Below are 12,227 nucleotides of genomic sequence, written 5' to 3' on the forward strand. Positions count from 1 at the left end.
ATGCCAGGTACCTACCTGGTCTCTAGTGTCCCCTGTCCAGGGTGACATGCTCTGGCTGGCCCCAGAGGCCCAGGACCCTGCTCCTAAGTTCTGAGTCCTAGGCTCTGGGGCTGGAGTCTTCTGTCCCCTCTCCTACTGGGGGGTGACTGTCAGAGGTGTCCCCTTTCCTCCTGTTTCCCCACCCCAACCCGAGGGGCCCCAAGGACCTGCCGGTCAGAGGTTCCAAGTGGCACCCTGCTTCATGCTTCCCGGGGAGAGGAGAGGAATGGTGGGGTTCTGAGTGGCTTCCCTGGAAAGAGATGTGTCCCTGTCTCCCAACACCCTGTGACCCCTTTCCCTGGCACTCTCATCCAGCAGCCTTCATGTCCTCAAGGCCAATCTCAGGGGCAGTGAGGCTCCAAGAGCAGCTGCAGCCCTTTCTTGGGGGTGAAAGCTGTAATCTTGGCTCTGACCTTAACCTCAGGACCCTTGACCTCTCACTCTGGAGCCCCTGACTTCTTCCCTTGGTTCCCCGGCCGCGTCACCCAGGCCACCTGGGATGGCCCGGACGCAGATCCCCGGAGGCCCGCGCAGGTCTGGGCGGGGGCGCCGAGGCCGGTTCTGGAAGGTGGCGCCCTCCCGCCCCCAGCGGCCGTGACGTCAGAGCCGGACCGGGTAAAGTGAGCGGCGGCGGCGGCGGCGGCGGGGCGCTGGGGCGGAGACGCAACCCGGAGCCGCGCGGACGGACGGAGCCCACGGTACAGGGCGGGCAGCCGCAGGCGACCCCGAGGTAACCGGGGAGGCGGGGCGGCGCGGGGACAGCGGGGTCCGGCGGCGAGCGGGGACGAACGCCAGCACCGCGCGTGGGTCTCCGGGGCGAGCCGGGGCGCCGGACGCACGGGGCGCGGGGTCCCGCGGCGCCCCCTGAGCGCTCGATGGGAGAAGGGGGACCTCGGGGGCGGCGGACAGCGGGGAGGCAGCCCGCGAGCCCCAGGTTCGGGCCCCGACGGCGCCCGCGGGTGTCCTGGGCGGGAGGGCAGGTGCCCGGAGGACGCCGCCGCCGCAGGTGAGCCGAGAGTGGGACGTCGGGGACCCGATGGGGCGCGCGGCTCGGGGGCCGCTCCTCCTGCCCGGACGAGGTCGGATTGCTGCGGGTGCGGGGACCCCCCGGCCGGCCGCGGCCCCTCACCGCGCGCCGCGCCCGCAGCCCAGCCACGGAGCCATGGCCCTGAGCGAGCTGGCGCTGCTCCGCTGGCTGCTGGAGAGCCGTCACTCGCGGAAGCTCATCCTGTTCATCGTGTTCCTGGCGCTGCTGCTGGACAACATGCTGCTCACCGTCGTGGGTACGTACGGACTGGGCGGCCCCCGCCCCGGAGACCCCTTCCCTGGGTGTCCCCCGCCCCACACTCCCATCTGAGCGCGCTCCGGGAAAGTCGGGAGAACACATTTTGCAAAAACCTCTCCTTCCTCCCCTTCCCGAGTCTGCCGCCCTGCAGCCGCGTTTTGTGGCTTCGTTTTTCTGCCTTTTTTTTTTTTTTTTGTGGCTTCGTTTTTCTGGTGGTCAGGTCAAAGAATGTGGCATCTTGTTAAGACCCAGAACTTGTGTTTCCTCCTGATAATTTCCTGCTTCCCCCTGCCTACTTAGACCACGATGAGAAAGATTCCTACTAAGAACCAACCAGTCCCTGGTGTTCAAAATAATGTTAAAGTAATTATTTTGCCGGCCCGCAACGTGGGTTAACAATTCGACCTCACATTTAAAGGAACAAGTCAACATCCCTCCCTGCAAAGAAGGAAGTGACACGTAAATATCCCTTATCAGTGGGTGGCTGGAGATTGGAACCTTTCAGGATCTTTTCAAAAGCAATTTGAACAGTGTTGGTTTCAGTCTTTTCCCTATAGCGGATTTTTGATAAACAATTAAAATCCAGGTCTCTTACTTAGCCCCATTAATAGCAGAGTGTTTGGTGCATTTTTCCTTAATGTCCAAATTTTTAATGAATATATATATGTATATTAATTCAGATTCTCAGGCGTGGGTTATTCCCCTCCTCTCTGTTGCCGGGTCTCATCTCCAGGATTACCAGAGTAGTGTGGCTCCTCAGAGTTCAGTAACAAGGGCCTCGCCTCTCCTTTGTGTTGAATGATCTGTTGTCCAACACATGCCCACGGCTGCTTTTACATCAATTTTCCTTTGCCTTTATAGAGGTCTCAGGAATTTTTACATTTTCCAGGTTGTATGAGAAATTGTGGACTCCCACTCAAGTCGTACATGAAGCGGGCCTGTTGCAGAATTTCCAAATTATTACTTCCTGTGGGTTTATATTCCCCTAAGTCCCATAATGAAAATTTGATTTCTATTTCCTGGATTCATTGACTGAAAAGTCTTTCTGAGCCTCTCTTGGAAGAGCTCTCGTTGACCCCCAGGTCAGCCCTGAATAGACTTCAGACCCCGTTTTGCTTTCCTAACCTATTCCTGGGAGGGAACCCCGTCAAGGAGACGTCCCGCATTAGCGCAGAATCCCGGGCAGGTCCCTTCTGCACAGGATCTGGTCCCGAGAGGAAACGGAGCTCTCACAGCCTCCTGGGGCTTTGTTTTCTTCCTGGAGCTCAGCACGGGGCCGGGGGGGGGGGGGTTTCCCCTCCCAGGGGCAGACCTGTCTGGGCCTCCTGTGGCACTTGGTAGCTTTGCAGTCCTTTGACCTGGGGAGGGGGGCTTCCTTGCAGCCGCAGCCTCCCCATTGTGTTTTTGTCCACAGTCCCTATCATCCCAAGCTACCTGTACAGCATTAATCATGAGAAAAATAGCTCCGAGGTCCAGACCGCCAAGCCCGTGCTCACGGCGTCCACCTCAGGCAGTTTCGAGAGCATCTTCTCTTACTACGACAACGCCACCATGGTCACGGGGAACAGCACCCGAGAGCTTCACAGGGGGCTGCTACGGCCGGCCGCCACGCAGCACACAGTGACGAACACCTCCACTGCGCCTTCGGACTGTCCCAGCGAGGACAAGGACCTCCTGAACGAAAACGTGCAAGTGGGCCTCCTCTTTGCCTCTAAAGCCACCGTCCAGCTCCTCACCAATCCCTTCATAGGAATGTTGACCAACAGGTAGGCTCCGTGATTTTGGCCAAGGAGGGTTTTTTTGCTTTGAATTTTTAAAAAAGATTTTGTTTATTTGAGAGCACACGTGCGCCCATGTCGGGAGGAGCAGAGGGGGACCCGGGAGAAAGAATCCAAAGCCGACTCGGCACTGAGTGCAGAGCCCCACACGGGGCTCGATCCCATGACCCTGAGCACGAGGCAAGAGCCGGAGCTTAACGGACCGGGCCACCCAGGCACCCCTGGCCAAGGGGTTTTATATTTCTATCGTTCCCAGGTTATTTCTCCCTGGGGTTCTGTTTCTTGTTCACTCATCAGAAGGTAGAAAACCAGCGGTGGTGGGTGAACTGGGGAGAGAGCCCATCTCCTCTTCCTTTTGTTTCTTTCCTCCATCACGATTTCACATCTGTTGCCCCCTCTGTTGGTCAGAAGGTAAGAAACCTTTGAAGGAAAATAAAGGGACCCTCCCCAAGTGGGAGAACTCGGATTCTGTCTAAATGCCGGATTTCATTAGTGCAGTTGCCAGACTCGCCCCGGGGCAGCAGGAACTCTGCAGACGCCGGGGCATCATCATTGGATTCTGTATGTCACTCGGCTTTGTCTGGTCTTCTCCCTCGGGTCATCCACTTCCCTGTAGAGAGCCAGGGTGGTTTGGTTTCCAGCTGACATGGTGAAGCCTCAAGATGGGGTGTGGGATGTGGGGAATGTGGAGAAAGACCAGTATTCCTGCTAAGTAGATGGAATCTTCTAGAATGCTGAGGCCATGGGAAGTGTAAACAGCTCCCTGGCCCGTTACTGAGCTGGGTCCACATGCACAAAGAGAAAAGCGAGGCTGTTTTCTGGATAAGTCAAACCAGCCAATAATGCCCAAAATAATGCCCCAAGCTAGCTTTAGGTTCATCTGGATGCTTTGGACTTTATTATTTTTTTTTTGAACCATCTCCTAATTTTGAATAATTGTTCCCATTTCTACTGTCAGTGGCCACCTGGCTGGTATTCTACAGCCAAGGTGGTCCAGCTCTGTCTGGTACATTGGGGGCTCAATGCTGAGGACGGGGGGCTTGCTGAGAAAAGGGAGAGGCAGCCCCTGCGGACGTCGGCTGCAAAGAGGGGGAGCTGGCATGGTGCGAGGGGGGGCCGGTGGGTTGCCATGTGCTCACCGTGGCCCTCAAGGCAGGAAAAGGGTAGAGGGGGGGTGCCCGGAGTCCTGGGGGTGGGGGTGGGCTCTGAATAAGGAAGGCAGGGCAAGCGGGATGGGCTAGGGCAAGGCAGGAAGAGACTCCAAGGGCCAGGCCGAGAGAGGAGGGGGGTTGTGTTCAGGGTTAGGGGACACTTGGGAGCCACTAGAGTTCCAAAGCCAAGTTGAAGAGTCTGGGAGCCAAGCACAGTTTGCAGTAGGTCGGCCTGGCACCCCGTGGAGGCTGGGAGCAGGGACATCTTTACCTTGACCCAGGCTCTGGTCTGCAGTAGGGGAAACGGGCCCGGCTTTGTTACTCGCAGGACCCTTTGTTCAAATATTATTGAGCATCTCGAGACTGTAATGACAGCATTAAAGCAAGCACAGGGCCCTTGTGAGAGTGGGGCTGGCTGTGGGACAGAGAAGAGGAGGTTTGTTGAGTGGGGGGGGGGCGTGGGGTGGTGGCAGAGGCTCAGAGAGGCGGATCTGACTCCCCCCACCCCCCACAGGCAGCCCCGAGACGCACGCACAGGTTACGGTCACCTACCGGTGGCCACTTGGCTGGAAGCCCATTTTAGGCTTTTGCAGCCTGACTCTCTGGACAGGGTAGTGGTGCCCCTGAATAAATTTTAACAATCTTAAGCCCCATCCGTGTCCCCCGAACCCCCCCAGTCTGTGTCAAGCAGCATTACGAAGCTGCCGGGTTAACACGGGCTGAGCACGGGAGCCCGCCTCGAAGCAGGGTTTTCAAGGCGCCATTTGCAGGTGTCCTTCTCCTTCAGGAGGAAAACCAAACAGCCACCGCAGGGTTGTTTTTCTCCACCTCCAAGAGTGCTTCTTAAAATGCATCTGGTGTAATTGCAGAACACGTCTCCGGGTTTTGTGTTCCGAGAAAGCAAACAGCTCAAAGGCTATATGAGCAAAATTGAAGACATTACTGTAATAATGCCTTGTCAGTCACTTGGGCAGCAGTCGTCCTAGCTGAGGAGTGTAACACAGCGCTCAGAAACTGGCATGAGCGTTCAATCATCCACATGCAAATGGCAAAGGAAAAGCTTTTTAAAAAAATCCCATTCTTGTTTTTAATGCTTTGCTTACACCCTGGGGAAGAGCTTGTTTAGAGACTGTAGCCACCCAAGGCTCCTGTTTGGGGCTCAAAAAAAAAAAAAAAAAAAGAAAGAAAGAAAGAAAAAAAGCCTTCCAACGGAAACCTAATTTTGTTTTGTGACCTGTGAAATTCGGTCTATTCTTATGATGGGTAATCCACTTTACAGTTTAGAGCAAACCTGTAATCCCTAACGCATTCCCCCCAGCTAGCCAGCAAATTGAAAAGCTTCTCTAGGGCTGCCCTATGATACGGAAACGCAAACGAGTTGTAATATTGATGTAGCGATTGTTCCTCCAAAACGACCCTGGTTTTTGGGCATTTTTCAGTATTTTCCTAGCCCGGTAGATACGAATTTTGGGGACTTGCGGCATTTCTGGGTGCCCCACAGCTCTGCTCAGAGACGGATCCAAGAGGACTTGCCTGGGTGAGCGCCTGCGGAGGATACAGTCTTCTGACGGGATTGTGCCACTTGCACTCTCGATTGTGAACAAGTTGTGTCACTCGCACTTTCAGGGTTGTGAACAAGTGTGTTTAATACAGCATTTTACGGTTGCTTATTATGTTTCTGGTTAAGGAAAGAGTGGCTGAAAGCCCGGAGCCTCAGAGCTGGAGGGGACTTGATCGAGGGCTTTGGGGCCCGTCCTACCATTTTGTAGGGAAAGGAGTTTACCGCTCGGGGAGAGAAGGCATCCGCCCCGGGCAGCACAGGGTAGAGCCAGTGCCCAGACTCTGTCGGGTGTCTTCTTCCCTTCCTGTTCTTTCCACCTGCTCCATGATTTACAGTTTTTACAGTTCACTTCTCAGAATCCCCAGTGCCCGTCAAAATCTGTCCTCCCTGCATCTGTTGGGGCTCTCTCGGATTGAACCAGGCTGAGCCGGTGAAAGTAAAAGCCCAAACAGTGAGTTCTTGATTGATACTTTTTTTTTTAAAAAAAAAAAGAGGCTTAGTTATTAGAGAACATGTGCGCATGAGCTGGGGGAGGGGTAGAGGGAGAGAGAATGTCAAGCAGATTCCTGGCTGAGCACAAAGCCGGACCTGGGACTATCCGGCTGTCTTGCTGAAAGCAAGAGTCCAGACACTTAACCAACAGAGCCACCCAGATGCCCTGTGATGGCTGTTTTTAATCATCAAGTGGGGAGTTTAGAAAAAACCAGTGTGGTTTTTTTGGGACATGGACCTTCCCTCGCCTCCCCAGTCCTGGAAGAAATCTTTTTCTAGCCCCTGGTGGGATGTGGCACTGCTTGACAGCATGTCTGCCGTGGGGACATGTGGGGACATGGGGACATGTGGTGACGTCTGACAGTGGGGAAACAAAAGGCCTCCTACATCCCCAAAGACTAGGGAAGCTCCCGCCAGGCTGGTTGGAACCTCTCCTTTCTGGAGTCCTTTTCTGCAGCTGGGACCCACCCCTCACACGTGTCACGGCCGGACCCTCCTATTCACGGTCAAGATGCCGCTGTCTGAGTAGCTCTAGAGGCCGGTGACACGGGAGGCGGGCGGCCTGTCTGCTGCTGTAAGTATGGGCTCTTTAAGAGCCCGCCTTCCAAACCCTGAAGGTAACAAATGACACTTCCTGAGAAATGTTTACTTGCCCATTGGGTTGCTAATATGCAAGTTTTATTCCTGTTTGATTTCATCTTCAGGTGTTAATATTTTTATTGAAAAACGGGTGCCCAGAGAGGGAACGGAAGACCTTTGGTTTTTGGCAAGGGTGGTGCTTGCATATCCAGCAGCACACTTTCCAAAGCTCGCGGGTTCCATGCACCTTGGTTGACTTGATTTTTATCTTTGAGGCTTGTGTGACTTCTGATTCCGTTTATTCATCTCACGACAGGAGCTGTGCATCTAGGGAGGGGTACAAGGAATTCAGCTAGCAGCATCTGTGTCCTCTAGCCCCATGAGTGAAACTGAGGCATATGCAGACCTAACAGGAAAGTTCCAGGTAGATACACACTGTAACAGCACCTTTATGTCTCTCCCCACAAATCGGGTTAAGAACGGGGCGCCATGGTCTCCCCTCGCTTCCGTAGTAGCTGCCTCTCGAGAACCAAGAGCTATTCCAGATGCACCGGATGGCTGGGGAAAGCGTTAACTCGGGGTGCCGGGGCGCAGCGCCCCTGGCTTCCTCCCTCGGTCCTCCTCTGCTCCCTGGTCTGCTTTTTATCAAGCCAGCATCAGTGGCTTAATTTATTTCCATAGTTACCTCCTGTCTTTGAAAGCCGGTTATTTGTCCTCACAAATCTTAGCCCACATCTGAATGACAAGAAGGGAGCCGCAGGGCACAAAGTGGCCACAGAAGGCGGGTGATTCTTTTCTCTTTCCCTTCAGCCGCTGGTCTGCAGTTGGCTTTGCGGGAATAAGCAGTGACCTTTTCAGTTCCTCCGCGGACAGGGAAACCAGCTCTTCTGGAGAGGGATCTCCTGTCCTAGCTGTTGTTAGGACGGGGTGACCGAGTCTTCGCTTCTGAAATGGAGAGAAGCTGCCTGTGAAGTCGGGGGCTTCTCACGGGAGCCAAACCCGCACTTGAGCTGTGTGGCAGGGAACAGGGGTGACCCCCACAAAAGTCAGAAACCCCCGCTTGCATCCCTCACTGCGTGCATCTCAGAGCTGAGCAAGACAGACATAAGGGCTAAACCTAAGAATTTTTTTTGCCTATGACATGATGGACGTCAGCCACCTAGTGCGTTTCAGCAAATGTAAGGAGTCCCTCTCTTTCCTGAAGTTTCCTGTGCCACCTTTCAGAAGATCATTGAAAAGGGAAATGCCACCTCTTGTCTCATATGACGTCGTTTGTACCCTTCTGGGTCCCCTACTCTGTGTCAGGCAGAGGGAGCCTGAGTTTTAACAGCCCTGAGAATTGGGCTTGCATTGGTCTCTATGGCAAAGATAAGCTAGTTGTATTAAAGAAAAAGGTATTGATTTTCCGTGATGTTTTAGGGACTGTGGAGTTTCTCCACTGGTGCGTAGGTATATATAATGAACAGAACTTTTATTGCTTTGCACTTTTTCCTGGGGATTCAATATATGACTCTTAGTCTTACTTCGATTGGATTAACTGCTCCCTGATGCCCTATAGAGAATGGCTGTGGGCCAGGATGACGCATAAGGGGAGAGTAATGGGATATTTCGCCAAAGGTTTGCTCTATCAGATGTAGCTCTGCTGAGCGCTGAGATGAGAGACTGACTCAGATCTTCATGACTAATGTCACTTGAGTCTCTGTTTAGGAGACATTGTGGGGAAGGAGAAAGGGCATTGGTGATCGGCCCATCACTCAGTGACCCTGGGGCCCTGGACAGCTTTCCTTCGGAGGTGGGCGTTGGTTGGGGGCGCTGGGGCAGAAGAATCGGAAGGCGGAGGGCTCCAGGATGTGCCCGTTGTGCCCTGCTGACTTGGGGCTGAGCCCCGGGGCAGAGATGCTGCCTAGTACTTCCTACTGGATAGCACAATGAGAGGTCTGGTGGGCACTGAAAGTGTAGGGGGCATGAGTGTCTGGTAATGAGAAGGAAACGCGTGAGCCAGGGGTATCCGGAATGGTTGGCTCGATCTGTCACCATGGTGAGCCTCTCTGTCTTTGAACCTCTGCTCTCTCATCCAGCATGAGGGTTTGGAATGGCCAGCCTCTGAGTTTCTTTCCAGTTTGACCATGTGGTTATTCCCTATGTGCTTATTAAAATGCCAAAGGGATTAAAAAAAAAAAAAACCAAGAACAAAAAAGGCATAGCTGCAGTGGTTTTAAGGCAAACGCAGCACCTGGGTTTGGGATCAAGAATCCTATATAAGCACATACCCCTGTGGGCATGGAGCTCCCTGCTGTTGAACTATAGACCAACCATTCCACCCATGCGGTGTGATCCCATGCTCCTGTAACGGACATCCCCACGTAAGTGTATGCCAGCAGGACCGGACACACCCCAGGCACTCAACATAGGCCTGTTATCCTGAGTTTGGGGCAAGTTACTTAGATTCCCGGCCCTCAATGTAGTCATCTGAAAAATGAGGGTCCTGCCAGTGGGAATCACAAGGGACCCCCTCACTAGCTTCCTACTTATGGCCTTGGGAATGCCAGAGCCTCCTGGTAAGAAGCTACTCAAGATGTGTCCTGCCAGGTGGCCCTGGCCAGTTATCAGGGCTGCAGACTGAGCATCGTGGCCCTGGTATTTCCACCAGCTTTGACAAATACATTGTTTTCCAAGGAGTGTGTTGAAAGGGGGAAAGAAGCCTGTGTTTATTCTAGGGCAGCTACGAGCATTGCCATATTCCATTCTTCCCCCAAGATGTAGAGGAGTTGCTGGGAAAAATGAACTGCTTGTGAGTTCTCTTCTCTGAGCCTTCTGGGAAGTTTCTTTATTCAGTATCCAGCAGAGCTGTGTAGGTCTTGGGATTGTAAATGGGGGTCTTTTGCCTAAGTGAGTAAAGAGCACAGAGCAGCCAGCTCTCAGCTAGCTGAGGTTAGAGACCCTTCCGTTTGATGCCCATCTGAGCTGCTGTTGGAGCTGGCATCCTTGCTGTTTGCCTGTTTGGCTCTGAGCCCCACCTGGTGAATTACAAGCTCATCTCATGTCATAGTAAGGGAAGTTTTACACGGGACAGTAGGAGGAGGGCTGTCTGGGAATCTGGCATGATTTTGAGGTGCTGTTTGTATGTTTGCTAGTTTCTGGAGCACATGAAACAGTTAAAAAAAAAAAAAAGGTGTGTGTGTGGGGAGGTGAGTATGACCACGAACTTTTGGAAAGATTCTATTTAAAGCCACATACATCGTTTGGCTTCCTGGGGAGGTAGTGAAGAGAAGAGCTCTTCCAGGCTGAGTGGCTGCAGACTCAAGACTCCTTGGTCCTCACTTGGCTCCTGTCCAGGAGTGTCTGGGGGTTGGAAGGTTTGGAGGTGGGAGGACACAGAGCCTGGAGATGGTCTGGGCTGTTCTGCCTCGAGGATGGCTGCTCAGCCAGCGCTGAACCCCCTCCCAAGGCAGCAGGGACCAAGAAGCTGCCTTCACTCTACGTTCCCATGCATAGGCAGGAACCAGGCGGTCTGCTTGCCTGCAGGCACAGAGAGGAAAGAAGGAAGAGAGTGAGGGAGGAAACCCTCTCTGAAGCCTCTTCTGTGTCCCCTGGTAGCAGTTGCTCATCCATATCTCATTCTGTCCTCCCTCCTGTGCCGGCAGGTGGGCGGTGGCCAGCTCGGCTCCCGTGGGTGGGCCGGTGTGATACCCAAAGACCAGGCAGGGTCTTCCCACCACCCCTGTCCACCCCCGGGGCAGAGCCCTGTATGGACTGTGGTCTTTGTGAGCAATCAGGGTGTTGAATTTTTGCACAGAAAACGAGGCCTATTTTTCTAGGCTGGTCCCACTGAGGTCAACGTGGAGATAGACTCGAATATTTTCTTGCATCCCAGCGCCTCTGAGATGTAGTTCCATTGTCTCTGCCGCCAGTTGAATCACTTGATGAGCTTTTTATTGGACTCATTTTGTTGCCACTGTCCCTTTGGAGAATCTCTAGCAAAGATAGTAATTAATTAAAGAATTTTTGTATATTTTAGACATGCTCTGTGTTACTTGCCAATATTGTGTTAACATTTATTGCAGAGAAATTTCTGTTCAGAGTGGCAATCATGAAATGTATTCACGTTCGAGGTAGTCAAACACGGAAAGGTCACACAGGAAGCACCAACTATATGAATTTTCAGAAAAGCTGACCAAACACTTATCCGCCTGATCCCAAAGGGTAGGCAGGAGAGACTCCGTATAAAGCCTTAGAAAAATACAGAAGGTTGCCAAACATTCCCCATGCTTCTCTTTTGCAGAATTGGCTACCCAATTCCAATGTTTGCGGGATTCTGCATCATGTTTGTGTCAACAATTAGTAAGTGTCTGCTGTTTGCCTTCTGCGCGCGGGTCATGGGATGGGCTCTGGAGGACCCCCACACTGGGAATCGAGGCTGCAGCCCTGGGTTTAGGGTGTTGTGTATTGGCCACAGTTGCAGAAGGGGGTCAGTTGAGCTGTTCATGGCACAAAAGCACCATCAGGTTAAGGACTGGCTTCACATGCCCATGCGAGCTGGGGGCGGGAGGTCCTGGTGTCAGCTTGGCACTGACACGCGGCCGGGCCGCTCCCTCGGCAGTGTTCGCCTTCTCCAGCAGCTACGCCTTCCTGCTCATCGCCAGGTCGCTACAGGGCATCGGCTCCTCCTGCTCATCTGTAGCCGGTAGGTGTGCAAAAGCCCCAGTAAGTCAGGGCCCCGGGGCGGGGGTGGGGGCATCAGCCTTGCCCCGGCTGGCCAGCCCCTTGCAGAATTAGCTGGAATAATGTAGGGAATCATGAGATTAGTGACGGTGCCTGGGGAGGGGTGCTTAGGGAGGGTACTGGTTTTTCCTTGGCTTCTGCTTGGTCTTCCATTTCTGTGAATCTGGCCGATTTGGGAGATCACAGGTCTGGGTCGGAGAGGGAGGGCAGTGAGTCACAGATGATTTATTTTGGTGCTCCCCAGAGAGTGTGACTGCTGACCATTTCTTCTCCTGTTTAGGGATGGGCATGCTGGCCAGTGTGTACACGGATGACGAAGAGCGAGGCAACGCCATGGGCATCGCCCTGGGAGGCCTGGCCATGGGGGTGCTAGGTGGGCAAGGGCACCTGGAGGCCCTGTCTGCTGTGGGAGGAGGGTCCCAGTGCTCCCTGAGTCCACTCGGAGTTCGTTTGCTTGTTATCCCCAACTTCCACGGAGCCTGTGAAAACTGGTGGGACCTTCCTGACCTAGGAGGGTGTGGGCTCCCCTGCCTCCACCTCCCAGCCTGCTGGGTGACCTTGGGCAAAAAAAAAAAAAAAAAAAATCCCAGACCTTCACTGGTCCAGATGTAAAATGAAGG

General features: G+C 53.6%; 1 protein-coding gene across 1 annotated transcript in view; it reads left to right on the forward strand.

The window, feature by feature from the left end:
* Window positions 1–738: 738 nt before the first annotated feature.
* SLC18A2 (solute carrier family 18 member A2) overlaps window positions 739–12,227 on the forward strand; it is a 36,577-nt gene continuing 25,088 nt past the window's right edge. The window contains exons 1-6 of the mRNA XM_044240607.1: window positions 739–769; window positions 1,187–1,322; window positions 2,739–3,090; window positions 11,168–11,226; window positions 11,486–11,569; window positions 11,888–11,980. Coding sequence (XP_044096542.1) covers window positions 1,202–1,322; window positions 2,739–3,090; window positions 11,168–11,226; window positions 11,486–11,569; window positions 11,888–11,980 — 709 coding nt within the window. The 5' untranslated portion in view covers window positions 739–769; window positions 1,187–1,201. The remainder of the gene's footprint in view (window positions 770–1,186; window positions 1,323–2,738; window positions 3,091–11,167; window positions 11,227–11,485; window positions 11,570–11,887; window positions 11,981–12,227) is intronic.

Source organism: Neovison vison, chromosome 2, assembly GCF_020171115.1.
Source record: "Neovison vison isolate M4711 chromosome 2, ASM_NN_V1, whole genome shotgun sequence".
In the NCBI taxonomy this organism is placed as follows: domain Eukaryota; kingdom Metazoa; phylum Chordata; class Mammalia; order Carnivora; family Mustelidae; genus Neogale; species Neogale vison.